This window comes from Phycodurus eques, chromosome 1, assembly GCF_024500275.1.
Source record: "Phycodurus eques isolate BA_2022a chromosome 1, UOR_Pequ_1.1, whole genome shotgun sequence".
Lineage (NCBI taxonomy): Eukaryota > Metazoa > Chordata > Actinopteri > Syngnathiformes > Syngnathidae > Phycodurus > Phycodurus eques.
In genome coordinates this window covers 48,156,875-48,183,804 of record NC_084525.1, presented here as the reverse complement: position 1 = coordinate 48,183,804, position 26,930 = coordinate 48,156,875, and the positions used below count along the sequence as shown (strand labels likewise).

At 47.3% G+C, this 26,930-nt stretch overlaps 1 protein-coding gene across 1 annotated transcript; it reads right to left on the bottom strand.

Moving 5' to 3' along the window:
• On the bottom strand, nt 1–24,792 carry epha2b (eph receptor A2 b). Its single transcript, XM_061696621.1, has 17 exons — nt 24,648–24,792; nt 23,544–23,623; nt 21,329–21,977; nt 8,596–8,751; nt 6,885–7,226; nt 6,675–6,805; nt 5,666–5,837; nt 5,485–5,584; nt 4,720–4,775; nt 4,471–4,596; nt 3,783–3,968; nt 3,637–3,698; nt 2,249–2,458; nt 2,015–2,164; nt 1,729–1,922; nt 1,511–1,666; nt 1–562 (listed from the first exon to the last, which is right to left on the bottom strand). The coding sequence occupies exons 1-17, from the start codon at nt 24,733–24,735 to the stop codon at nt 454–456; spliced, it is 2,967 nt and encodes a 988-aa protein (XP_061552605.1). The 5' UTR covers nt 24,736–24,792; the 3' UTR covers nt 1–453.
• Nucleotides 24,793–26,930: the final 2,138 nt, after the last annotated feature.

Genomic DNA, 26,930 nt, shown 5'->3' with positions numbered 1-26,930 from the left:
CCTCATGCAGAAGCCTGACTTTTTTTTTTTTTTTTTGCTCCCAAGACGATAGCTTAGTTCGGTTTGGGCCGGCTCGAGCTCGCGTCAAGCGTCCTCACCGGTCGAACGGGAAGTGGAAGCTGGACTCGTCGCTCCCTCGCTGCCACACCTTCTGCCTTTCGCTCCACACTGGTCGCACACGCGAAGCCATTCCCACGAGTCGCGTTGCTTTGTTTCGAGAGGAATGCGTACTTGAGTCGACTTGTGTATGTCCGCCGCGGCTTGCCGATGTTCGCTCCGCTCTCTTGTTGATATAAGCGTGAAAGAGCAGACAGGAATTGATTATTCTTGGGGGGGGGGGGGGAATGGATTTTTGCTCGTGCTGTCCGTGCAGTATCGCTCCAGCTCAACTGGGAGTCCAAAGGGCTTTTTCGCTTCAGTGCTCGATTTCAAGTCCCTTTTTTGTGGTGGCGATCACACTGCGAACACGCTCAAAGTGCTGGTCTGGTCCTTTAGGCCCAAAATGCTGTAGGCAATTCTTTTCAAATGGCCAGGCAGCCTCACCCCGATGTTCTTGATGTCCCTGCGACAGCGAGATAGAGGGAGAGACATGACAGTATGTCAGCATTTACACTCTGGCCACCTTTCAAAACTTTTCACGCTCCTGTGCCTTAAAGTCATTACACACCCGGGTTCACCGTAACATCATGAAAGGACAACACTTTAGTCAAAGCCGTCATTAGCGGCTTTAATGATTTAACAATGATAGGCTCGGCCGCCGGTCGCCTCGAGAGTGCTTGCAGATGGGGGCAGCGCAATCGCACCGTTCCCCCGCCGCTTCAAACGACTTTGTCATCTGCTTCGCAATCTTCCCAAATCACAGCCAGTTAAGATGTGAACGGCGTACAGCAGGCAGCAGGGAAGATTCCTCTTGTGGCTTCCTTTTGGCTGCTCGCCCGCTTGGAAAAAGCTCTGGCCCTCATTATTGTCCCAAACAAGCAGATATGATGTGCTTGACTAAGCCTTTTCTCCAAACGTTTGGGCAATTTCATTCAATTGCCTCCTCCTAAGTGTTCCCATACATGTGAGAAGATAAGACTTAAACCCTCGTCCACCTTCAATTTCTTCAAGAATGTTCTCGTCATTTAAAAAAAAAAAAAAAAAAAAAAAAAAAAAAAAAAAAAGCCACAAGAAGCATTTTGCCCTCAACAGCCAAAAGTGACTTTTTGAGGGTTGGCAAAGTGTGTGGGCAGAGGGAGGGATGAAGGGATGAGAGAGAGAAAAAAATGGCGTGACCTCCACAAAAAAAAAAAAAAAAAAAAAAGCCACGTATTTTATTCTTACTTTTTCCATCACTAGTTTTGACTGAGGTTGAAGATGATAATGACGCCATTCTAGAAAGTACTTGGACAAAGTCAGGAACAGGAAAAACACGCTTGTGCAATATAATGTATGGAGCAAAACCAAAAATAACAATAAATAAAAGAAGATTCTCAAACCGATACGTGGCGTCCGCAAACGTCCCACTTACTCGTTCTTCATCTGCAGGACCTGCTCCATGCCGACGATGCCGGCGCAGCTGAAGTTGTCGCTGTACTGGCTCATCTTGATGGACTCCAGCCACTCGGGCACCGACCGGAAGGGCGAGCCGTCCGAGCCGCTGACGCTGGGCAGGCGGATGGAAACTCTGCGGGACGACGACGGGTCAATGCTCTGTTTGAATAAATGCTCTGTTTGAATAAAGGTTACCGTGGGTCAAAGTCTGCAATGGCCTTGAGGGAGTCCGGACTCCGCAGCAGTTTGTCCAGCAGGCTGACAATGTCCCCGAAACGCGGCCTCTTCGAGCGGTCCTGGAGCCAGCACTGAAGCATGAGCTGGTAAACAGCCGAGGGACAGTCCATGGGCGCCGGCAGCCTGAAAGCCTCATTGATAGCCTTCATCACCTGCAGACAATTTACCAGGCGCGCCGCTGATGACTCCGAGCGGGCGGGCGGTACACGTCGGCGCGAAGTGCGGCCCAAAACCAAAATCTCACCTCGTGATTACTCATGTCCCAGTAGGGCCTTTCGCCAAACGCCATCACCTCCCACATAACGATGCCGAAACTCCAGACGTCGCTCGCCGACGTGAACTTCCTGTACGCGATTGCCTCTGGAGCTGTCCAGCGAATGGGGATCTTTCCTCCCTGTTGCAGAAAAAGGGACCAAACTCATCTCGAACATGCCTGTGAAGTAAACGGTTGATGCCATCCGTCATACATCCAACTCACACTTGTGGTGTAGGTCCCCTCAGGATCGTCTTCCAGCACTCGCGATAAGCCAAAGTCGGACACTTTACACTCCAGAGTGTTGTTGATCAGGATGTTGCGAGCGGCCAGGTCACGGTGGACGTAGCTCATATCAGAGAGGTACTTCATGCCCGCAGCGATGCCCCGCAGCATGCCCACCAGCTGGAAGGAGGAAATCTCGCCGTCGCGGTCCTGACGGCAAGAAAAGAAAATGGTATAAGCTCCAAATACAATAGCACAACTGAACCTGAAGCAGTTTCCATTTCTCACTTCAAATCCTGTCGGCAAAGTTGCCCACAAAGTTGCCCACTTTCGTTTACTGGCGCTGTGGTGCAAATGCAGGCAGAGAACAGATATACAATATGACTGGATTCAATTCCAAAAGACGTGCGCCTACGGGGCGACCATGTTGAATGTGGGGCACTGACGTGGCAGCCATGGTGTAATGGATCTATCTATCGTTTATTGTACATAGAGCACTGGCAGAGAGAGAGAGAGAGTGGCATGGCTGCGGCGTTAACTCTGAGGAATACAAAACAAGTCGGTCTGGTATATTTATTACATTTTTGATACAGTAACAGGTTTTTTTGTTTTTTGGTCACGCCATTCCCCTTCGACAACAGATTTGGAACTAGGAAGCACACTAATTCCTCGTGGCTCATTAAAGCGACTCGCCTACGATGACTACTGTACTCCAACAATGCCACCATGGCCAAGTCCGGATAAAGTGTGGAACTTTCAAAAATTTTCAAGCTTTTTTTTTTTTTTTTTATATTTATTGACAATAACTTTGTAGTGTACTGTGCATTTTAGGCCATGAAAAACAAGTACAAAACAATAATTTTGTACTGTACGGTAATATGGATACATTTGGCCTTAAAAAAAAGTGCGTTCCTCTCGGTTCCACGTAGGACCTACGCCGCCGCCTTCTCGTTCGATTTCGGAGCATAATTAAACGTGTCATCTAGGTCCGTTTGTTCTAGCAGACTCTGCTCCACGATCGCCATCGTTGTTGCTTTGTTCCTTGTTACGGAAAGGAAAGTTAAAAACGGCGACCGGAAATGGTCAAAAAAAATGCAGAAGAGGCGTGCTAGCCAATACCAGCCGTAGCGACACCCCCGACTTGGAGGTGAACTGCAGTACATTTTCAAAACTGCGCGCGTGGGTTGCGCTCGACTATAAAGGCAGTCAAAAATGAACAAGGAACCCTCTTCCACCAGAGCAGCATCGAGCCATTTGGACACTTTCAGGCCACCGTACGGCCTGCTGGTGCCAATAAGCACGCTCGAGATCTCCATGAAGGACAATAAGTAACCGGCCCAAAAATCCATATTTGTACATTTGCAGGACTTGAATTTGTATGAACTCACCCTGAGGTACCTATCCAGTGCGCCGTTCTCCATGTATTCTGTCACAATCATGGCGTGTTTGACTGCACACAAACACACACATTAAAATAACAACAACAACAAAAATGTTAAGAAACAGTGGAGAGACAAAGACAAAGAGTTCTTACATTTGGTGACCACCCCCTCCAGGCGGATGATGTTCTGGTGGGAGAATTGGCCCATGATGGAAGCCTCGCCCAGAAAGTCCTGCCTCTGCTTCTCAGAGTAGCCCGGCTTCAGCGTCTTGACAGCCACGGCCACCTCTTTCCTGCCTGGGACCTTCAGAATACCGCGGTACACCTCACCAAACTCTCCTGCAAGACACAACAGCAACAAGATAGCGGGAGGGGGGGGGTGGGGTGGTGGTGGGGGGGGGGGGGGTTCTTTGTGTGAAACGGAGGGGAAAAAATAAAGTGTGTGTGTGGCTGTTTGCCCTGAGGCGTGTTCAAGGTTGGGTGTTGTTGAAGCGGCGGACGGCCTGTGGTGCGGGGGTATGGGAATCGGCGGTCACGTGAGGAGGAAGACAGGGAGGGGGTATGGTTGTGGGAACCGGGGTGGAGGTGTATACCGGAGGGGGAAAAAAAACAACAACAAAAAGGTGGTCCGGCTTGAATAAACATCTCGTGCGTGGGAGATTTGAGAGGCGCTGATGTATCGCAACTCGGGCAAGAGTTGCCACAACAAGCCAGGTAGATGTTCGTCTTACGGAAATAAGCCGCCGTCAATCGACGCGTTAAGCTGTGGGAAATGTGCCGAGTAAACAGACCCGGTCGGGGATTGCGACATCTCTCAGCACGCGGGCAGCCAGTCACTCACCAGCTCCGATGACTTTTTGTTTGCTGATGTGGCTGGGGTGGATTTCGGTGGCAAACTTCAGGACAGCCGTGTTGGGGTCCTCGTAGGTGTGCGGGTCCACGTAGGTCTTCAGGGGCTTCAGTTGTTCTACGGGGGGGGGGGGAAATCAGACGACAACAATGGATGCATGTTCACTCGCTCAACTGATGAATCAGGTGAGGGGAAAGAGAAATGAAATGAGATGGGCATTCCCCCCCTCCCCCCCGGTACCTGAGCTGGAGAAGTAGGCATCTTCCGGTCCTTGTCTGGTGTGAGAGTTTCTTTTCCTGAATAAAAACAAACAAAAGATCACTTTTATTTCCCACCAATGAGATTATGCACAGTTAAGACCAACATCATCACAGCCTACATGTGCAAATACTCCAAATCGAACCAAGACTATTCGTCTTATTTCTAGTCACAACTAATCTGATTACGCTTAATTAAAATAAATTACGACATGCAGGCTGATTTGGAGGGGGGGGGGGGGGGGGGGGGGGGTTGTAGCTGCATATTCTCCTTCCTAATGCGACAGGCCCCGCTTTAATATCAATGGCACATAGCAACCTTTGTCACGGCTTCCGCTAAGGATCTCTTTGATATTCGCTAACGACGGGCTGTGTTTGCGAAGGCGTTTTAAAGGAGCGACGAGCCGACAGGAGGAAGGCGGACGAGGACGAGCTTCCGGCTGCTCCAGGAGCGCTTCGGCGCAACCTCGCAAGACACAGGAGCACTTTGTGCCGAGAGGCGTATCCCTCTTGTCGCGCTCTCCGCGCATTTCCTTTCAAAGGCCCCCGCCGCACTCCCGAGTATTGAACCGATGAACGTGCAACACTTTCGTTTTGTTCCTTGAGGGTTGGGACACATTGAGGTGCGGGGAGGTTGACAAAAGGAAGAAAAGAAAAGAAGCGGTGAAGACAGATTGAATGCAAAGGCCATTTTGAGGCCTTATGGAGGAACAAAGAAAAAGGAGGAGGAGGAGGAGTGCTTACTGACCGTCTGCGGAGGAAGACGACCACGACCAGTATGAACAATACGGCTGCGCCAGCGACCGGCAGGCCGAAAATAAGCGTGGGGTTGGTTTGAGTCAGAGGTTCTGGAAAAAGGCACATAAAAGCCTGAATTAAAACCGCGCCGTTCCAAAATGTGTGAAGGATGTTGCCAGAGTCGTCTTTACCCGCCGACGAGGTTTCAAACTGTTCCTCCACGCTGGAGCCTCCGGGACTGCCGTCACTGCTGAGGGCCTGCACCCTGAACAGGTAGGCCGTGCCCGGGGCCAGATCGCTGATCTGCACCGAGTTCTTCTCCAGGATCAGCACCGTGTACGTGGTCACGTCCAGATTGTCATCCTGCGAGAGCCAAGTGGGGTTTCAAGTCAGGTCACTGTGTATTTTCTACAAGCTTAAGTTTGGACATCAACATCAACTGCGCGCTTAAGTTATTTAAAAAAAACAAAAAACTAAATGCTTATTTTGCTCCAATGTGGGTCCCAAATGTGTTAACAAAATAGTAATCCACAAGTCCCTTCATCTGGCAGGGGAGACCTATTGCACAGATCTTGTGAGTCTCAAAAACTGGATGCTTTCCAAGAGAGTGATCAGGAATTACGGAAATTCTGAAGAATTGACACCGTGAGAAATGTACAAAATTTAGAAAGTAATGGCACGCAATCTGAAAACATTGATAAACCATCTCTTGATTTCGGGTTTTTTTTTTTTTTTTCCCCCTCTTCGATGCGGGAACATACAGTACATTTGTACTATTCACCAATACATTCATAAGTAAAATCTTTTAAACCATATAATAATTAGCATAGAATTGCCATATTGTACATGATACCGACGATATCAATGATTTTAAAGTTTCAGGTACTTTATATTCACTCTCATCAATTCCTATGGAAAGTGTCCAATGTACACGCAGTGTATTTCCCAAAATTCCTCAGCTCAACTTCCCATGGAAAGTTTCTGGAATTGTTCCCGCCACTTTCCAAACCGAGGCACAATTAAGGAAACATTTTCCTTCAAAATCGGTGCAACATAAATCAAGCCCTCGATTCAAAATATCTAACATTACTAATCTAGTTTACCACAGCGGTGCTCAATAACACATTTTAACAAATGAAAATGCATATCTGGGAGTTTGATTGATCGAAAATGCAGAAGAATGGAAGAAAAGACGAGCACCTTCTTGCGATAGGTCAGTTCGTAGCGGAACGGCCGAGGTTGGAAACGCGGTCGGGAGGAGACGTCCCAGGAGATGGACAACTTGGTGGCCGTTCTCTCCACCATTCGCATGGAGGTGATCTTTGGGGGATCTAAAGACAGAGCGCCTTCGTTCAGTTTTTTCATCTCGAGGACCAATATGCTCTACAGAAAGACGGCATCACTCGTCACCCGTGTAGTGCAGAGATGTCGTCAAAGCGCTGGTGGACGGCGCGGCCTGACTGGCGAACACGGACACGCCGCTACGAACCTCCACGGTGAAGGTGTAGTTGAAGTGAGCGTCCAGCTCGCTCACCGAGACCCTGGTGTCGGTCAGGCCGGAGCTGGACGGATCGTAGTGAATCCGGTCCCCGCAGGGCTGGCAGGAGGAGCCCTCGCAGCGCTGGCATTCCACGCCGTACGTCAGGTCCGACCGGCCTCCGCTGTCATCTGGCGGACCCCAGGAGAGGAGGAGTTTTCCGGCGGAGAGTTGCGTGGTCGTCGCCATGAGGTCTTTGGGGGCAGAGGGGAGACCTGAGCATGGGATGAATACAAATATGGATATTAGACACGGGCTGTCTAAACTATGGCCCGGGGTCCATGTTTGCTGCTTTGGAATGCACGACTCAAGATGAATGATACTTCAAAAAAACAAACCCCCCCCCCCCCCCCCCCCCAAAAAAAAAACACAGTTTAAAAACAGAAATCGGTTCAGTAAGGACGTAAATTTAATTGGCAATAGCACTTTTCCCACAATGGACTGACATACTGCTTTACAGTACAATCATACAAACATACGTGAAAAATACAGAACCGACTTCAAAATCAATTAGGACAAAGTCCTTCTCTTTCTTTTTCTTTCTTCCTTATTTTCCAATTTTTTTAACCCGGTAAACCCAGATGACAGCCTTTCCCGCTAATAGAACATCTGGATGGACCAACACGGTAATGGCCTCCGGTAAAAAGAAAAGCCTATCAGGCAGCAAGTTAACAACAGCAATTAGGGTGGCCAACGACTAGCATCTGTGTCATGGTGTGATAACCCTTTAAACATACAATATTACAGTACGCGCAAGGCATATATTCGAAAAACCGCTATTACTGCAGCTTACTGAGGAGCTGTGATTGTATTTTCCGTCGCCGTGTAAATCCATATCTGTATTACACTGCTCCGAGGTGACAAAGCTACACACGCCAGGAGGAGCCGCGCAATTGCAATGAATTACTCGTGATGCACAAATTATATGATTGCTATATATTTTTATAATGTCTAATATTATAGAGTGCTGTTTTATTTGTTAAAAAAAAACACAAACTTACAAACGCTTTGCTGTTCCGATTGCGCTCGTTTTGGTTCTGAATGTGGAGATGTGATACAGGCGTGGATCTAGTCTAAAGCGGCTGAATGTTCCAAAACTTTATTGGACGCAATGACAAAAACGCAAGCTCGTCACCCATCTGGGAGGAAAATCTCGAGGGCAGGTTTGCTTTTGAATGACCCCTGCAGGCGGCCGGCGTGACTTCCTCGAGTTGAAATGGCAGACTTGCTGTGTCTTTTCAGCAGTTTTTTTTTTTTTTTTGGTGTGTGGGATATATTTTTTTTATAAGTCTACTCATGACACGTCAAGATAAAACCTAAGAAGAACTGTGATGGAAAAAAAACGAACAAAACTGATCCAAATTAAAGCTACGAGCAGTGATAAAAGTCAGGTCCATCGGGGCATGTTTGGATGAGTTTGGTGAGGGAGAAGCCCAGAGATCCAACCACAACCTCGCGTTTCCAATTTCATTTCCTGTTGGTGTCACATTACTTTATGATCCAAAGTCCCACTAGAAAAGTTGGTGTGGAGAAAAAAAAAAAAAAAAAAAAGAAAAAAAAAGAAGATGCGGGGCGTGTCATCACCTGAGCAGGGTCCAGTGGGCGGGTCCCCGGGGGCCCGATAGGACCCGTCAACGCAGGAACAGAACAAAGTCCCGGCGCCCGGCCCCTGGGTGTTGGCAGGACACGGTTGACACTTCTCACCGGAAGCTTCCGCTTTGAAGAAGCCGGGCTGACATTCTGCATCGGAACACAGAAAGGCATTTGCAAGTGTGACTTGAGGCAAAGATCACATGTGACACAAAACCAGCCAGTCTGGCCTCCTTGGAAGATTTCGCGAGTGCCGTGAACTTTTCACCTCATATAATGCAAGACGGCAAGCTTCGGTGGATGCGTTATTAGGCAAAGGTCAAAGGTGTCGAAGAGATATGAGAAGGAAAACAGAGGCTGTGCACAGTGTTGACTCAAGTCATTACAACTGCGTCCATCCTTGCAACATGCCACCGATACGCTGCCTCTTCGCTTCTCTCACACAGGAAACTCTTGCCTCTCTCCGAAGAGAGAAAAAAAAAAAAAAACACAACCAGTCGTCCCGCATTCCCCAGCAGAAAGACGAGTAACGTGTGAGGCAGCAAGTTCCAGTCACGCTTAACTTCAAACACCGAGATCCCCGTGAAACGCACACATTCGGGCCATACGAATGTTCAATTCGATCCCGGTTGACAGGGACAAAAGACATCTGCGCCACATCAAGATGCCGCAATCGAGATTGCGTCTGGGCGAAAGGTCGACCCCGCATACGCACAGAAAATTATACGTGACGTGAAAAAACGTTTGCCCCTCATTAAATTTTTTATGATTTTATTAGTTTGAGAACACATTCGCGTGGAAGACATCCTCCGTGTAGCCTGAAAACACGCATACGCACGCGCACACACACACAAATGAAAGCGTAACCTTGGTGGAGAACATATTGTAAATAAACTAATGATGGTAGCAGTACCAAATTATTATTGAGCTGTGACACTTGTAATGCAGTCGTCCCCCCCCCCCCCCGTTTGTCGTGATTGTACTATCATTATGTCCTCCTCGCATGTGGGAAAGCATTGCCACAGTCAACGATGCGGGTCTTAAGAATGGACAGGGGGTTGATTAACGTGCATTCCATTGTTTGGGAGCAGCAACGGAAAAAGCTCTTTTCCCTCTGAGCTTCTGCTACAGTACCTCCAGGAGCACCGGGTCAGCTGACCTGAGCGATGGAGCCACTCAGGGAGTGAAGGTAAAGAACTCTAAAGTGCACAGGGAGCCAGTGGACTGAGGCTAGAATAGGAGTTCTGTGCTCCCTCTTACGTGTTCCAGTTAAGTGGTTAGCAGGAGCATTTTGAACTAACTGGAGAGGTTCAAGTGAGGACTGGCTGACTCCAAAGTAAAGTGCATTACAGTAATATAGATGAGCTGTGACGAAGGCATGGATTACCGATTCAGGTGGAAAACACCTACACCAATAATATAAATGTGTAGATTCACACTATTCTTTAAATGGTAACATCCTTGAAAGAATACTTACCTGCCATGAAAAACATGAAAACAACAAGTTAAACAAAAGAACCGAAAAATACATTGAAAAATCATTCATAAATGTTTTCTAAAATCTGAAAATGCAACAGAAATGTAGCAGTGGTGAATGAAGGGCACTCAACATTCTAGCACATTCTATCCCCCCCCTTCACGCCACATGCATACTTTTGAAAGCATAAGGCCCAGATAAGGTGACGCTTGATTTCACACGTCCAGTGTTAGTGGACAGAACTGCAGGTAGCGCCGTGCCCTGCCGTGCGTCGCCGCGTTGACATTTGAACTTAATACGGCGTGAAATGTCCCGGAGAGCGCTTCATAAAAGAGAGTGAAAATGAGAGGGCCCTCCTTTGGCCGAGAGCATTCCGCCGGCGGCGGCTGCCGCTCGTGCCCTCACACCGTGGCACATTCGCATAAACGCACCATGCGAGCAAGCGCGTACGCGTGAGTAATATCTGAAATCGGAGCTGGGATTATGCCTGCTCCCCGTTCACCTGTTCAAGTCAATTAGGCTGCATTTCTATATACACGCATGTCACGCTTAAAACACGTTGCCCCCTCCACTCGTAACGCTGCAGCATTGAAGTTTTCCCCGACAGATGGCATAAGACTCCAAATGCACGCGCATGCTAGAGGGTGAACCCAAGTCGACGTTCCTACTCCGCATGAATGTTTAACGCTTGACGTCGACTAATCGCCAATGACTTGTTTTGGGCATTTCATCTTCCAATTGACCAGTAGGGTTTATGCACAACCAACATTTAGCAAAACAGGACAAAGCACTTCCTTCAGGTTCAGGTCACTGGCGGCGGAGTCCTATGGCAGGAGACCGGGACAAAGCACCTGTACAAGTATTAAACATCTGCAATGTCTTTTGTTTTACACAAGATGTCTTCAAGAGCTACCAAAGATGAACGTATAGCCGATGCTTCGGCTTTATTCGCGTTGACATACAGCGGAACCTCGATAGAGCGGACTAGTAGGGACGGAGGGTCGTCCGAGAGAGACGATTGTCCGTTACGTTGAAGCACTTTTTTTGAGGCCATATGCCGCTAATTACAACAACTGCAATTAGCATACATGTACCTTTCAGCATGAATGGGGCCTTCACAGATGTGTAAGTTCCCCATGCCATTAGCACTAACACAGCCCCATACCGTCACCGATGCTGGCTTTTGACCTTTGCGTCCATAACAGTCCGGACGGTTCTTTTCCTCTTTGGCCCGGAGGACACGACGTCCACCATTTCCCAAAACAATTTGAAATGTGGACTCGTCGGACCACAGAACACTTTTGCCACTTTGCGTCGGTCCACCTTAGATGAGCTCGGGCCCAGAGAAGCCGGCGGCGTTTCTGGGTGTTGTTGATAAATGGCTTTGGCTTTGCATCCTGGACACACAGCGGAGGGGCTCCTGTGAAGAGGTGTACATTAACTTGAAGGGCGGACGGAACACCAAAGACAACTAGTTTACATGAAAAGAATGCACTCGCATGTCACTCAAGCGTCCCATTAGGACAGAAGCTCCTCTCTACCGCGTCAGCTGCTTCGCTATTTATTAAACCGGCCAAGTGAGGTGCCGTGGAGAGGAGATGAGGATCCTGCTGAGGGCTGACGGAAAGGGCGCAAAGACAGACGGCAGACCCGACTCCAGCGTTGAGAAGGGGAAGCAGCTGCTGCCTCTAACTCACATTCATAGTTCAACCTCTCCTCGCTCGTAATCCCCAAATTCCTGCCTCCCCTCTCCCCAACGAAGCCATTAACATTGCTATTCACCGGCGAGCAGCAGGCGAGGGGAATGCCACGCCATTCAAGTGCTAAGAGAGAGGAGAGAGAGAGAAAAAAAAAAAAAAAAAAAAAAGCCTTGCAGATGGGAGTTGCCCAAATGCCACATGGCAAGTGGAAAAAAAGAGGCAGGCTGGCCAATGTCTCGAACGCATCTTGCGCGACCTTATAGTCACATCGAGACGCATTCCAGTGAACGCCACGCAGGAGGAGGGCCCGACCAAAACAAGCCGCGCTGCTACTTTTCCCATTCCATTCTCGATGAGGTAAAAAAAATAAAATAAAATAAATTTAAAAAAAACACAAACAAAAAAGCCATTGACTTTCCATTTTGTGACTTTATGAATTCAAAGTGTTTATTCATGTATGATTCTCTGGAAATAAACTGGAGGAATAAAACCAAGCACTGGGATTACTCTTTTACTACTGACATGCATATACAAAAACCACAGAAAAAAGAGTAGAAAGTAAACACTTTTTCTAGGTCTGCAAGAAATGTGGCCGGCGCCGGTTCAGGGCGTACCCCGCCTCCCGCCCGAAGACAGTTGGGTTAAGCCGCAGGAGCCCCGCGACCCGTGTGAGGAGAAGCGGTCAAGAAAATGGATGGACGGATGGATGGATGGATGGATGGATGCAAGAAATGTTGGGCTAAGTGCCCCTGAAACCAGATTTCAAACATGCAACTTAGTCCCAATCCATACGCCGACATCGTACTGCATATTACTGGCAAAAACTTACAGATGTTGGGCTTTGGTGTGAAATTCCAGGAGGAAACCAAAATGCACTGGCATCTTTAAATGTAAACTTTGAACTTTGGTAAACTTTAGCATGCTCATTTCCATCTGTTCAATGTTTCAGTGCTTTTTGCACAACTTTTGTTCTGTCACAAAAAGTTCAACGGGCAAATTTACAACAGGCGTTTGATCCGTGGATTGACCGATACATTTCCAACGACGTCCACTTCTTCGCCTTTCTGCGAGTCTTGCGAGACTTCAGGAAGTCACTTGTTTTAGATTTCCTTTTTAGGTCTACTTGAACACTGCGTACACGATAAAACGTCTGTATTTTGACTGTATTTGCCTTTGAATGCCGATTCCTCACGGTTTTACAATCGAGAGTAGCTTGTCTTTGAAAACGGTTTCAGTTTCCGGGGCCATGCTAACCCGTGTTACTACTCGTGTGGCATTAATCACTCATCGTGAGAGTAGAAAAGGACATCCTGATTCTACTTCAGTGATTACTTTCTCAACCAGTAGAAAATGTGAAAACCTAGCTCATACATGCAAAAGAAAATACCGCGGAACTTTTGAAATGTGTTTTACATTTAATTGTGGGTCATACCGCCCAGCACTGATTGCAAGGTGTCTGTCATCTTGGTTTCGGAGCTCGGAGCGTCTTGGAGCTTCAGCACTAGCTCGTCTAAACTGTCCATTTAAAAAGGAATTGCTCAGGGGTACCCCAAATGTAACCACTTCCCCGCAATCAGTTTTTGATGTTAATATTTTTTTTTTGTCCTTAGTACTTCTTGGCTCTTCTTGTAGGTTTTGAACCTCAAGGCCGTAAGCCAAGCCTTGACCTTTAGTAGGACCATCAGTCAGTGGCTGTTGAGGTTTTTACCAAGATAACAGTGCAAGGAAGCGTTCCGAGTCCACGCAGAAGGTGGATTGTTTCGCGGCACGACAGGAAGCGTGAGGCTGACGCAGCGCTTCCTTCCTTCCTCAAGCGTTCAATGAAAGTAACAAAACACAGCAAGCGTGACCAAGAGAAGCAGCAGCATTGAGCCAAAACCTGAAGGAAGACTCCTGATATGACCATGAACAAAAGCCTTTTAAAGTCCAAACATCTGATGAACTCAAGGCCCCCATTTTAACCCTCCCGACTGCTCCAAAGTGAAGTGCTGTTTGTCATTTGAGAGTCCTCGCCAGCCTCCAGCGGCTCTGTTTGTTTATGGAGGCTGAGTGCAAGGGGCCCGTTCCATTCTGGGAGCCCCCCGGTCCGGGTGCCGGAGCCACAAAATGCCCCTCCCGGCGCGTCTGCACAACTTAAGACGGATGAGACGGTGACAGTGATGAATGTGTGCTCGGATGGACGGATGAATGGCTAACATGGAGGCTCGACAAGGGAAATTGCCCCCGAGACCCGGAGCGTAAGTGCTAGGGGGGGCCCCTCGATGGCGTTTGGCAGTAAGGTCATGTGTGCCTGAGGGCAGCGGTGAGTTAAAGGGAGTCGCTGGCCTGGCCAAGTAAAACAAACTCGTGTTCGCAGTGAGGAGGTGGGAAACAGGCCAAAGTATGGCCAAGGAACACAAAAACACATTGACTGGATGAATACAAATAAATGTGTAAATCATTATCCCCGACTGCCCCTTTCATGAACTACTTGAATCTATCACGGCAATATGTCATGCATGTCATTCTGCTCGAATGCAGGGTGACAACACGTCATTAGCATTTTGGCTGCTGCTGCGGCTAACAATGGGGGTCTCTGTTGGGGGAGGTAACGTGAGGTAGAGGAAGGTGGTAGGTAGAGGACGGTGGAAGCGTGCGCGTGGACGCTCATTAGCCAAAAGGATTAGCAGATGTAAGGGCATTACATCTGTTTGACAATTGCTCTCAGGCTTTCATGTGGCCGTTAACAAACACAAGCCATTCTCTTGGCCCCTTTCTCCCCTCGGACCACCGGCAACAGTGTGGGGGGGGCGGGATGCGCCCAATGAAAAGACAAGTTCAGAAGTAAAGCCGCCTCTTTGAAGGGGACTAAAGGATAAAAGAAAGCACTGCTGGCTCGGTCCAACTGAAAGCTGACTTTGTGAGACCCGTGGAAATTGGTCTAAAATGGTCCCCAAAATAAATTGTCATTGTAGAGCTAACAGCCATAGATAATAATGAAGTGATAAGTCGAGCAATCGCAGCATGTCGACCCTAAATCGGACCAGACGCGGCAAAAGCCGTCGGTGCTTGCTCCGTACGAAGGCATGAGAGAACCTTGCTAGTGTAGCGGTTGACATCGCGGATCTGTCCAGAACGGGCAGCTGGAATAATGTCCAACAGTAAGTATGCAAATATCTATATATCTATATATATATCTATATCTTCGTCATGGATCATGTTCAAAGCACTTTATTTGCATGTGGAATAATGTGTGCGAATCAATATATTATCAACAGCTATCATGGCTCGTCACCAAGCAGACACGCTTGTTGGCAAGTTATAACTTGTACATGGAAAAGAGTGAAATCGCGCGGAAATAGTGCGGAATGAAGCACGCATATTGTGTTTCAATGAATAGCGTTTTGTGTGTGTGTGACTGTGTGCATGCGCGCATTCGTGTGTGTGTGTATTGTGTGTTTGTCAAGTGGACAAGCGGCCAGCCAGGTGGCAAACACAGCAGCAGCTCTCTCTCCCCGGTGCCGTCTACTTCCTGATGAAACGCACCAATAAAAATATATGAAAGTGGCCGGCCACAACAGAAAGCCCTGAGCCAAACGGGCCAGAGAGTCAACCAGGGATTAGGTGGCCTCCGGCTTCCGCTCATCCTGTTGGCAGTGACGGGTGGCTGGCTGTTGTCAGACGAGGAGATGAATGACACGCTGGGAAGGAAAGTTGCTGAGCTCACCTCACACAGCAGAACAACACAATGCGCTTCGCTTCGCACTGCAGTGACCCTACGCCCACTCCCCACCCCTCACCCACTCGCTCCCTCCACACCGCCACCACAAACACACATCCATACACACAACATTCCCAACTTCCCTTCCATACACACAACATTCCCAACTTCCCTTCTAGCAGAAAAACACAGTCAATAACAATTTGTACTGGAGCAACCACATCAATACATCTCAAATATTCAGCATTATTCTATACAAAAAAAAAACAAAAACAAGAAAACGCACATAGCCAGCAAAGCTTGTGAAACCACAGCTCAGAGAACATCAAAAGCATTTTGGGGGATTTGTCTTTGTAATTTTGTCAATTTTTACTCCAATTGTCTCTTGTCTGCACTGCTTCCAGTAAGTGTATGTTTGATTTTTTTTTTTTTTTTTTTTTTTTTCTTTGTCCAATCCGATTTCAGCGTGTGCTGCCATGTCAGTATTAATCTGCTCAGGACTTCAGAATCCGTAATGCTTGTCGATGTAACTTTAACTAAATTAGCAATAGGGCGGTTTCTCGAACCAATCAGACTGCGTGCTCAGCTTCGATGAGGTCGGTATTTTTTTTCCGTCCCCCGATTGGTTGGTCGGCGAACAATCGTTAGGGCGGTTTCTCGAACCAATCAGACTGCGTGCTCAGCTTCGATGAGGTGGGTATTTTTTTTCCGTCCCCCGATTGGTTGGTCGGCGAACAATCGTTAGGGCGGTTTCTCGAACCAATCAGACTGCGTGCTCAGCTTCGATGAGGTCGGTATTTTTTTTCCGTCCCCCGATTGGTTGGTCGGCGAACAATCGTTACAGCCAACTTCGACTAGCAAAACACATCTTTAGCGATCTGCACACATAAATATGAAGCTTTTATGACGGCGACGGTCGGACCCGGTAACAGATTGAGGATTTCCCTTTGGGGAAAATACAGTTTTGAAATGGTGCTCAACATTCCACTGTAGTTGCTTTCATACCGTATCGTTAAATACACGTTTGCCTCTCCTACGTCACGCAAGTTAATACAAATTCTCTCACACAAGGGTGCAATTTACTACGCTACAGAAAGATAAAGCAGTAAAGTAACAACCTTCACTTCACTGGCGCATTTCCTGTTGGCTTGTCAGCAGAGATTGGCAGCCTGGTTTCAACTGTTGAAACATGACATGACTTGAAAGCGCCTTTATCATCCTCCCATTATTTAAGAAACGACTCCCTCGCCCGCCGGGCACATCCTAACTTGGCAGCGCATCTGAAGAAACCGTATTTAAATTGAACAAAATAGAGCAACGTGTGCATCGAACTTATCAGCGTCGTGGAGAAAAACCTCACTCAGCAATTATTTGAGACATGTCATCCACCACAGGTCAACCAAACGAATTTGGCCCGCGTTCACGACCGAACAGATAAAGGAAAACGCTCTAAGGCCTTGGTCTTAAAGGGTTAAGGCGATTATAAACACACAGTTGGCTCAAAGCAGAAGAAAACGTCAGTGAATCAGTTGCTTTTATCGGGACGCTTCAAGACCGCCTTCCTTGCTCAAATTCCACACTTATCAGAGCCTTTTAGGCCAATAAAATCGAAAGAGGAAGTTCACGTTGCACCCTTGCTAAATGTCCGTCAGCAGTCATATGTTAACAATCAAACGCTCTCTAAATAGTCCCGCAGCGTTAAAGACGAATGCGCTCATTTTTTTAACTTGAAGTGTCACACAAGCACAAAAACTAAACTGTGTAAAATGTTCAAACACAACACACATAAAACTAGCACTTTAGAGGCCACACACACACACACACACACACACACACACACACACACACACACACACACACACACACACCAAGCTAACTAGCGGCTCGCGCGAGCCGCTAGCGTGGAAGCTACTTCCATATGTTCGCTCAATGCTCCTTCTTGTCAAACATCACAGAAGCGTGGACTCAAATGCTCCAAAACAGTCACACTAGTATCCAATCAAAGTCCTTTGTTCGCAAATAGTCGGTCAACACCGGCTACTGGGAAGCTAAAATATAAAGCGGCAGTCAACCAAATTAAAACTCAACTTGTGTTGTGCAAAAGCAACTTAAATGCAGTTGGAACATTTATTTTTGGTACAGTGGCATCTTGACTAATGAATGCCTCAACTTTCAAGTTTTTCCAGTTATGAGCCGTCGATTTTTTTTTTGCTTCATGTTGAAATATTTGGAGTACGAGCGAGATTCAGGTACGCTGTCGCTTGATGGACGCGGGGGAAAAAAAAAAAAAATGGAGCTATAAAAAGGTACTGCTTGTGGGGAAGGTTTTCCATTTCGCTTGGATGCCTGCTTACGACAAAACTAAAGGTTTATAAGTGCGCTTGAATACGCTACTTTACCATGAAATGACCCTCAATCCCCAGTTAACACCCACAATTGCATTTCAAGTTTTCAATTTGGAATATTTCTCAAATTCCCCAGTTCGGACATGGAAATGTACCGTTGCAAACGCTAATTTCAACTATGGTTGAATGTGGTGAGGAGAAGCGAGCCGCCGTACTGCGACTGCTCCCATCGGGATGTTTCCACTTCGCTGGTGTCATATTCAGGACGACTGCTCGCCGGCCCAAACGCAACCAACAAACCTACTTTAGTCCGGTGACAGCGCGGGTCTTTGCGTTAAACACTGAATCATAAGGATGGGAAAATGGTACTCTTTAAATAAATACACTGACAGAGAGCAAATAGGAGCAGTTAGGGTGGGAGGAGAGGTAAACGTTGCACCAGAGGGGTTGGGGGGGGGGGGAACACAAGACCAGTAGTTACTTCAAGACAATTACTAGCCATTCACATCACTCACCACACAAGTAAAACTTAGTCACCGACCGGTCGTTATGTCATCCGAGGATGAGCGTGGAGACCGAAGCGGAGTGGAAAATCAGGAGACTCAGAAAATAGCTTACAGGAACTCTCTGGTGAGACCAATAATCACTTTACTGGAACTCCACAAAGGCTCCGGCTCGTCCACGATGCTAATTCTGCGCGGGGCAGTCCAAATATTTCTCATTGCGTTTTCCAGAACAAAAACCACGACCTGCGATTAAGTGTGACCGACGAGGCTGATGAGCCGAAGTCCGGCAGCCGAGGCCGTCGTTGCTCCACGCGACAAATGGTGAGGTTTAACATTGCAGCAGGAAGGATTATGGGTTACGAAGGACCTGATGGGAAATGAAGAAAAGGGGAGTGGGGCCGAGAACTTCTTTGAAAATAGATGCACGGTACGTACGGTACAGTGGTGCCTTGCGATATGAAGTTAAATAAGGTGCCGAAATTACACAGTCGTCATTCAGAACGCATCTCAAAATCATCTTTCCCCATTGAAATGTATCTAAAAGACAACCCATTCCAGCCTTCCCCAAAATAACAACACCCCAAACATTTTTAATAAGAAAAAGAGCACTCTGTAATACTGTACTCTATATAAAAGCATACAGTCATGACACAATTCAATAGAAATCAATTTAAAGCATTTTTGCATCAATTCAATGAACATTGTGCTGCTCCTTGTGGCATGTGCACCTTGACCACCTGGGGGCGGTATAATATACACAGAGAAGTCGGGAGAAGAGTTTCACAACGGACTCTGTAAGATAGAATCCTATCCGTTAGTTGTACTAACTATCATTGTTAGTATAACTCAAGGCAGCCCTTTACTGATAAGGAATAAGCTAAAAAGGAATTCGGTTAAATTGAATTTGTGGAAATTTGAAGTTGCAACCAAAGTTCTATTATTCTTCGCTTAACTCCCTTTCTGGTTGAGGCCGCTCTTTCTTGGGGGAATAAAAGCCACTAAAAAAGCCAAAGAAAATAAACAAAAACGTCGTGTGCGATGCGACGTGACAGCGGTTCAAACTCCACAATTTTATTGCTGAAAGGGTCAATACGAGTGAGAGCACTACTAAACATTTCGTCATCGTTTGATTTATCTTCAACCTGGCGGTCACGCATTGTAAGTGCCGAAGTAACCCGCATGTTTTCATTCCAAGCAATTTGTCTGGCAGACGCGAGTTACAGTTTTTGAATGCGATAAAATTCTGTGCAGTCAATTGGGGGAGTCCGTCATTTCCCTTTGAGCGAACGCGAACGTGAGCCGTCTTCAAATGTTTGAGGAGCAGATGGAGAGCAAAAGCAGATGTTTCCACCTTCATCTTCAACTTCCTTTATGCGTCTCTGAGCTCCCATTTGACTTCATCTTGGATTTGCAGTGTTTAGTCATTTTTATGGGAGGTCTTGACCCCCCGCCTCCCTCCCCCCCACCACCACCACCGAGCACGACCGGCATGCCTGGGAAGGAGGCTGCTCTTCAGCAAACGGATCAGGAATGCACTGGGGAGGTGAGCGGGAAACAGAGCGCCTCATTGTTCTCCTACCTTTACATTCCAGTCTCTTGTTTTAAAAATCACAGGCCTCCTCTACATACAAGATCTCCATCGCTTTTGAGAGCTTTTGCCTTCATTCCTACCCGTCGCCCACATCATCCCACCTGGCACTTTTCCGGTCAGCGAAAAACCATGCGCTGGCAGTAAACTTCAGCACTTTTATGCCATCGGGAGGGGAAACTAAATGGAAATCTATTACAGGCGTGCGGGATTTACAAGCCTAATCCACAGTGCATTTGGCTATGTGCGCATACGCGTGCGTGTACGTGCGTGTTTACAGTGGCGTGTTCCAGAGAGCAATTTGGACTGATGGGAGTCATGAGGTGTTTAGTCATCTGAACAGGCGTGTCTGTGCACGCAAGTTGCGCAACACACCTTAAAAGCTGTGGGCCGCAAACATGATGAACACTCATCTGCGGTTCCACTGCACACTGAGAAAAAAAATTACAATAAAAAAAAATAATAATAATACTTTTTACAGTCAAATCTGATCGCTAGAATTTTACTCTCTCATATTCTGGGTATTCGTACAATGGTACATTGACTTACTTATTTGCTAATTGGACTTTGACGCCACCGGAAACGGATCGATGCCCACCCAAGCCCGTTTGCGATGCCAAGATTATGACTTCAAATTAGGGTTTGAAGCAAGAGTTAGGGTTTCAGGACAGGATTAAAGTTCCAAAACAGCTTTCCAAACTAGGGTTCGGCCTTAAAAATCATGGTTGGAAGACAATGATGGGTTTTCAAATTGGGGTTTGAAGATAAAAGTCATACTTTCAAATTGGAGTGTCAAGCAAAGGTTAGCGTTTCAAATCGGGTTTCAAGGCAGTTTCAGATTTTCAAACTAATATGGTTTAAAATTAGGGTTTGAAAGAAGCGTTAGGGTTTCGAGACAAGGTGAGAGTTTCAAGCTGTAACTAATTGGGGAAATGTTAAAATTCCCATGACTTGTTTCCGTCAGATGAATTTTGCAATCATTTCCACAGGTTTCAGTTGGACGAAATCAGTTCAGGGTAGAAAGACAACGAACGGTATCAGGAGGTTCGTACTTTCATGCAAAAACTTCAAAGACAGCTTTCGTACAAGACCCCGCATTCGTTTCCTAAGGCTAAACATCTCGAAATGACCGTGGAGGTTAAAAAGCACGCACGTCCTCATCGTCTAGGTTCTGCTTCCCAGAATCCCGGTCAGGGATGATGCTGAGACATGTAAGCATTCCTTCCATTGCAGAGGAGCCACGTTAGCCAAGGGGAGAATTCCACACGGCGATGATAATAACGCCCATGACAAACATACGCAGCCAACGACGGGAAAAAGGAACTCAAACAAACAGCCGAGCCAAATGGTCAGCGCGAAGAGACACTCGCATGGGAACGACAATATTTGGAGGGTCCGATCACGTGCTTACCTTGGCACGCGTCTTGGTCTTTTTCATAGCCCGCTTTGCACTGGCACTGCCTGACTGGCAACACCCATTCTCCATCCACGGTGCAGTATACGCGAGGCGGCTCGTCGCTGACGGCGTTATCCACGCATACCCCGTTCACTTTCCTCAGAGCCTGGTTCTCGCCGCCGGCCACAGTTTCCGGGAAGGATGCCAGGCTCATGACTGTGGCGGGGCAGGTTTTGTAGTAAACCCTGACCGACAGAAGAGCCACACAGGCGCCGATGTCTTGAAAAGCCAAGTAGAAGCCTTTCCGAGAGAGGTTCTCCACCACCCGAGTCTCGGTGTTGATGCGCAGTTCGTTCTTGCTGGTGATCTCGTCGGGAGCGATCGTGGCCACTTTCTTGAACTGGCCCTTGCGGAAGGTGGTGCCCACGTCGACGTCCGACTCGGAAGTGAAGAGGTTGAAGGTTTCCTTACAGGTCATCGAGGCGCCGTCGAAGGAGTTGCAGTCGCGGACAACGAACTGGAGCTCCACGAAGACCCGCGAGGCCGTCGGCCGCCGCTGGATGAAGGTGGTTCGCAGCCAGTTGTCTTGCTCGCGTTCGCCGACGTTGCAAACAGAGTAGGTGTAAAACTGAGAGCCGTTCAGGGTCCGTTGGACCACCTCCCACTGAAAAACAAGGCAAAGGCACACAGGCTAACAACTGACAGATAATATAACAACACGACCAGGCATATATTCTTTGTCCTCTGCGAAGAACGATGAATAATCCTGCTGTACTGAGAAACGGAGAGAGGCGCTGCGACTCCAATACAATACAATACAGTGTGTTCGTCTTATGCTGCCCCCAGGTGGCCGAGGTTCCTCGGCAGAGGAACGTCCGGAACCATTTGAATTCACATTCCACGTGTTTACATTGAGCCAATATTACGTCCCAAATACTAGAAAAAGTTGAGTTTGGTCAAATATGTCCCCTTTAAACTTAAACTAAAAAAAAAAAAAAAAAAAAAAAAAAGGCTCTTAACAAACCAAACATGTGAACACCAACTATATTATTGTGTACTTTGTTTTCTTACTTTTGTACTTAACTTGTTGTACTTGCTCTTAGTTACACTTGTATGTAATGGGCTATTGCCAATGCGTGTTATGTCTTTATGTTTTTGGGGACGACAGATGGAAATGAGCCCAGTTTAACTTCCCGAAGATTCTTTTGACAGCACCTCAGTCATTGTTCCACTCGTCCCTCATGCAAACACTAAATCTGAGGAATGGATTCAATTCCAATACTTTTGTGTAGTCGACTGACAGTGGACCACATACAAGGCTTCAATCACGACAGTCTAAACCTGGATTTCATTTCCTTCGGGAGCCGCAATTAACGTCACTGCAGCACACAAAAAGTGGGTCCGGTGCTCATTCAGTTTTTTTCAATCGCGAGTCGTGCGCTGAAGCGAGCGCGGCGTGAGAAAGCAGCGCAAGCTCCCACATTAGTTTTCCCGACACTGCTTACACTCCATACTAAAAGTTGCCGCAAATATTTCTGGGAAAGCCGCGACGTGTTTGAACACAGCCTTGGCTCTCAAGGAACAACTGGTCCCACGGGGGCTTTTTAAGGCAGGCGAGGTATGCGGTTTTCATACACATCAAATAGCTGTGCGTATCAAATGTGCCTCACCACACCTGGTATACAAAGTGAAAGAAAAGTAGCATTTAAAGCGGACGGAGCACACATTTGAGTCATCGGCGCACACACAAAAAAATAAAACCCAGCCTATTTCCAGTGAGCCGGAGCGCTCGATGAGTCTGAAACTATGGAACTGGGCAAACACTCCTCTTGTGTAATAAGCACAGTATTTCTGTGCAACAATGAGGCCATTTTCATTTGTCTCCGAGATGGTTTTGATGAAGTATCCGTGAGCATTAGAGAGCCCCCTTCCCTCTAAAAAGGAGGCCGAGCTTAAAAGTTCATCGCTCGCTAACATACAATTGTGCAGCCAAAGGCTCCAAACCGCAAGTAGCCACAAGTATTCCCAGTCGAGGGCGAGCCGCTATTCTGTCTGCCTCCGCTTCGGCGGAGCGCAGACGCGCTCAGCGGGCAGCTTCAAGCACGCCCGTGCGCGGCCCGTTCGACACGGACGGACGGGCCAAGTCGAACGGTCAAATGTTTCACACGAGCGAGGCTCGGCCCTTCCCGCGCGAACGTGTTCCTCGCGCACGAGCGAGGGCGATACTCACCCCGGGCTTGTCTCCCTGCTCCAAAGGCCAAGTCAACCAGCCCAGCTCGCCTCCCGTGGCCTTCATGTCCAACAGCACCTCTGCGGGCGGACACGCGGACGTTAAGTTGGACATTTGCAAAAAACAAAGTTAAACGGCAAATGTTTTTGTACTTCAAAGTGAAATACAACTGAACTGCACTTACATTACCGTATTTGAAAAGCACTGTAAGAAGTTAAGCGGTTACGTTTTAAACGCATGCACGCAACGCTACGAGCTTCATTCCAATATGTCCGACTTGGTGGTTTAAACGCAGTATTGGGAATTGGATCTGCGTTCAGGTCAGCGATTCTTTTTGCGCGGCGCGAGACGGAGCACGCGTACCGATAAGTGGTACGCATATCACACTTTGTGAATAACAACAAATCGGATTGGAATTCAGAAGTCAAAAATCAATACTCGTGCAGTATTTGGCGCTACACGGCGGCGGTTTGACACATTGAGGCCAATTATCGTGAAAAGTCAAGGTCTTCGTTCACGATTGCTCGTCTTTGATCGAACTTTTTTTTTTTTTAGGTACCCAAAAGTATCAGTAGTATCAGTACTCGGCATCTGTATCAGTGAGTAAGCGAGTGATATTGGTCTGGGGAAAAAAGAAAATTTTACAAATTTAAAAAAATAAAGTGTTACCGAGCAATTCCGAATCAATTCAATTTAGTACCAGATTTGAAAAACTTGTTTATATAAAAAAAATAAAAAATAAAGTGTTACCGAGCAATTCCGAATCAATTCAATTTAGTACCAGATTTGAAAAACTTGTTTATAAAAAAAAAAAAAAAAAAGTTACCGGGCAATTCCGAATCAATTCAATTTAGTACCAGATTTGAAAAACTTGTTTATAAAAAAAAAAAAAAAAAAAAAAGTGCTATTGTTCCGTTCAAAGCGGAAGTGTGAAGTGACAAAGCAACGAAACGACGTGTCAATATCGATGGCGTATTATTAATACGGACAATTCCAACTCGCGCTCGATATAAGCGGCGCGCCGACACTTGAAACTTTCTTGTCCGTTCTCCGCGAAGGAAGGCGCCCGCGTTCCAGACTCCGTTCGAAGGACGCGACCCTCACCTTCTTTGCTTTGCGGCGTGACGAGGATGGCGTGAAGGAGCACGCAGGTGAAGATGATGGCCGCTCGGGCTCCGGCGGAAAAGCCCATTTTGCTCCCGCTCGCTCGCTCGCTCAGCTGCGACTGAGCGGCGCGCTCAGGGATCGAGCACGCGCGCGCTCATTCACAAAGCGCGGGGTAGGCGGGGGGGGGAAGACTCCTGAGGAAGCCGCTGCGTTCAGGAACCGTCGGAAATGACAAGTGTCTCCCGAGCGTACTTCAAAAAATAAATAAATAAATAAATAAATAAAAAATTCAATACAATAAGAAAAAAAAAAGCATATCAAATAGTCTGTTTTAATGATGGAAAAAATGATTCTGATATGAATACAATTATTGTTAACCCAATATTTAAATGTTATCCATCCATCCATTTTCCGAAACTGCTTCTCCTCACGCGGGTCGCGGGCGTGCTGGGAGCCCATCCCAGCTATGTCCGGGCGGGAGGCGGGGTACACCCTGAACTGGTCGCCAGCCCATCGCAGGGCACATAGAAACAAACAACCATTCGCACTCACATTCACACCTACGGGCAATTCAGTCTTCAATCAACCTACCACGCATGTTTTTGGGATGTGGGAGGAAACCGGAGTGCCCGGGGAAAACCCACTCAAACATGGGGAGAACATGCAAACTCCACACAGGCTGGGCCAGGATTTGAACCCCGGTCCCCAGAACTGTGAGGCCGACGTGCTAACCAGTCGTCCACCGTGCCGGCTATTTAAATGTTATTTTCTATTTCAATTGAATGTTTTTTTTTTTGCTACTATAAAAGTGTTAATGAACGCGAATAATGACGCTCTCTTCTCAAGGTAGTGACAAAAAAAAAAAAAAAAAAAAAATAGACTTATCGGGTGTGAACTGTTTCGTCGATAGTTGCAGGAAGCCATAATTGACTTAGTTGACTTTGCCGTGTGAATGGCAACAAGTGGAGCGACAGGTTTACGGCGCCTTCTGCCAGCACGTCATTCTTCCTCACGACTGTGCGGGAAACCTGTTTGGCTTTTAAGCCACACAAACGCTATTGTCACTTGATCAAATGACCAAAAGGACAGTCTCCATTCATTTGACTGCCCCCCCCCCCCCACTTGTAAAACAATCTTGTGTCAATGACGTGTGTTTTTTTGTTTTGATTGTTGCTCCTACTTTGTTGCACTGCACTTCATTTTGAAAAAAAATCAATGTATCTATCTTGCTGAGAATGCCGTGCGCGTTGATATTGAGGTGGCTACGTTAGCTCGTCAAGTCTGCACCCGAGTTGCTCATTTAACTTCGTTACTTTTGAAATGAAGTGATCAGCAAAGTGACGAAGTTACTTTGTCGAGGTAACGGTGCTAAGAGTGATTTTTCTTCACCGATCTGCTCTTCTTGCTCACCGCAGTCGAAATGACAAGAAAACCCGATAATCGAACCGTTAGCCTCGCGTTTCTTCTTCTTCTTTGTAATTCCGGGCAGTCCGGATGCCCTTTTCTCCTCGTCACGTGCGGCGTCGCCCACGTTCCGAAAATCGGCTCCGATGTTAAAAACCGTTATGCGCTCATGAACACAGTTCTATGACCGCGCGGGCCCCGACGATGAATGAAAAATGGTAGCGGAACGAAAAGCGCAGCATTCCAGAGATAACCACTGTACTATGACTCAATTCCAGCCTCCCTTCCTTCCTGCCGCTGAAGTAGAGAACGCGGCCAACGACATAACCGGGCCGCCCGCATGCGGCGGCGATAATTGATGAAATCTCTTATCTGGGCGTGAACAAAAGTTAGCGCCGCTCACTGCTGCTGTGAGCTGATGCTCTCATCATCATCAGAATAATTCGCGAGGCGCTCCGAGTGAGAAAGCCGCGATAGCAATTTGTCAGGGAAGGGAAACAAGATCGTCATTATTTTAGGATATAATGTGTACTTCTTGTGAAATCTTTGTTTGGTGGTCTGCTGTGAGATTTTGTAAAATACGTGCCCTGGCAGCATCTTATTACAGATTACAGTTTGCAAATATACACGCTTGCAAGCCTGAGAACACCATCCCAACTTTGAAACACGGGGCCGGCAGCTGTTGCGGGGTTGTTTTTCCTGCGGAAGGGACTGGTGCACTTCACAAAGTAGCGGGAAAGAGCATTATGTGGAAAAACTGAAGCAGCATCTCAAGACATCGGCCATGAAATTAAAGCTCGGGTGCAAATGGGCCTTCGGAACGGACATTGACCCGAAGCATATTGCCAAACCGGCTACAAAGTGGCTTAAGGATAA

What these genes read in the sequence shown, in the direction of transcription:
- epha2b (XM_061696621.1), bottom strand. Translation starts at nt 24,735, where the DNA reads ATGGGCTTTTCCGCCGGAGCCCGAGCGGCCATCATCTTCACCTGCGTG. An exon ending in AGCAGGGAGACAAGCCCGGG is followed by an intron (nt 21,978 to 23,543) that starts GTGAGTATCGCC and finishes CTTGTTTTTCAG; the next exon opens with TGGGAGGTGGTCCAACGGAC. An exon ending in GACATCTCTGCACTACACGG is followed by an intron (nt 6,806 to 6,884) that starts GTGACGAGTGAT and finishes CTCTGTCTTTAG; the next exon opens with ATCCCCCAAAGATCACCTCC.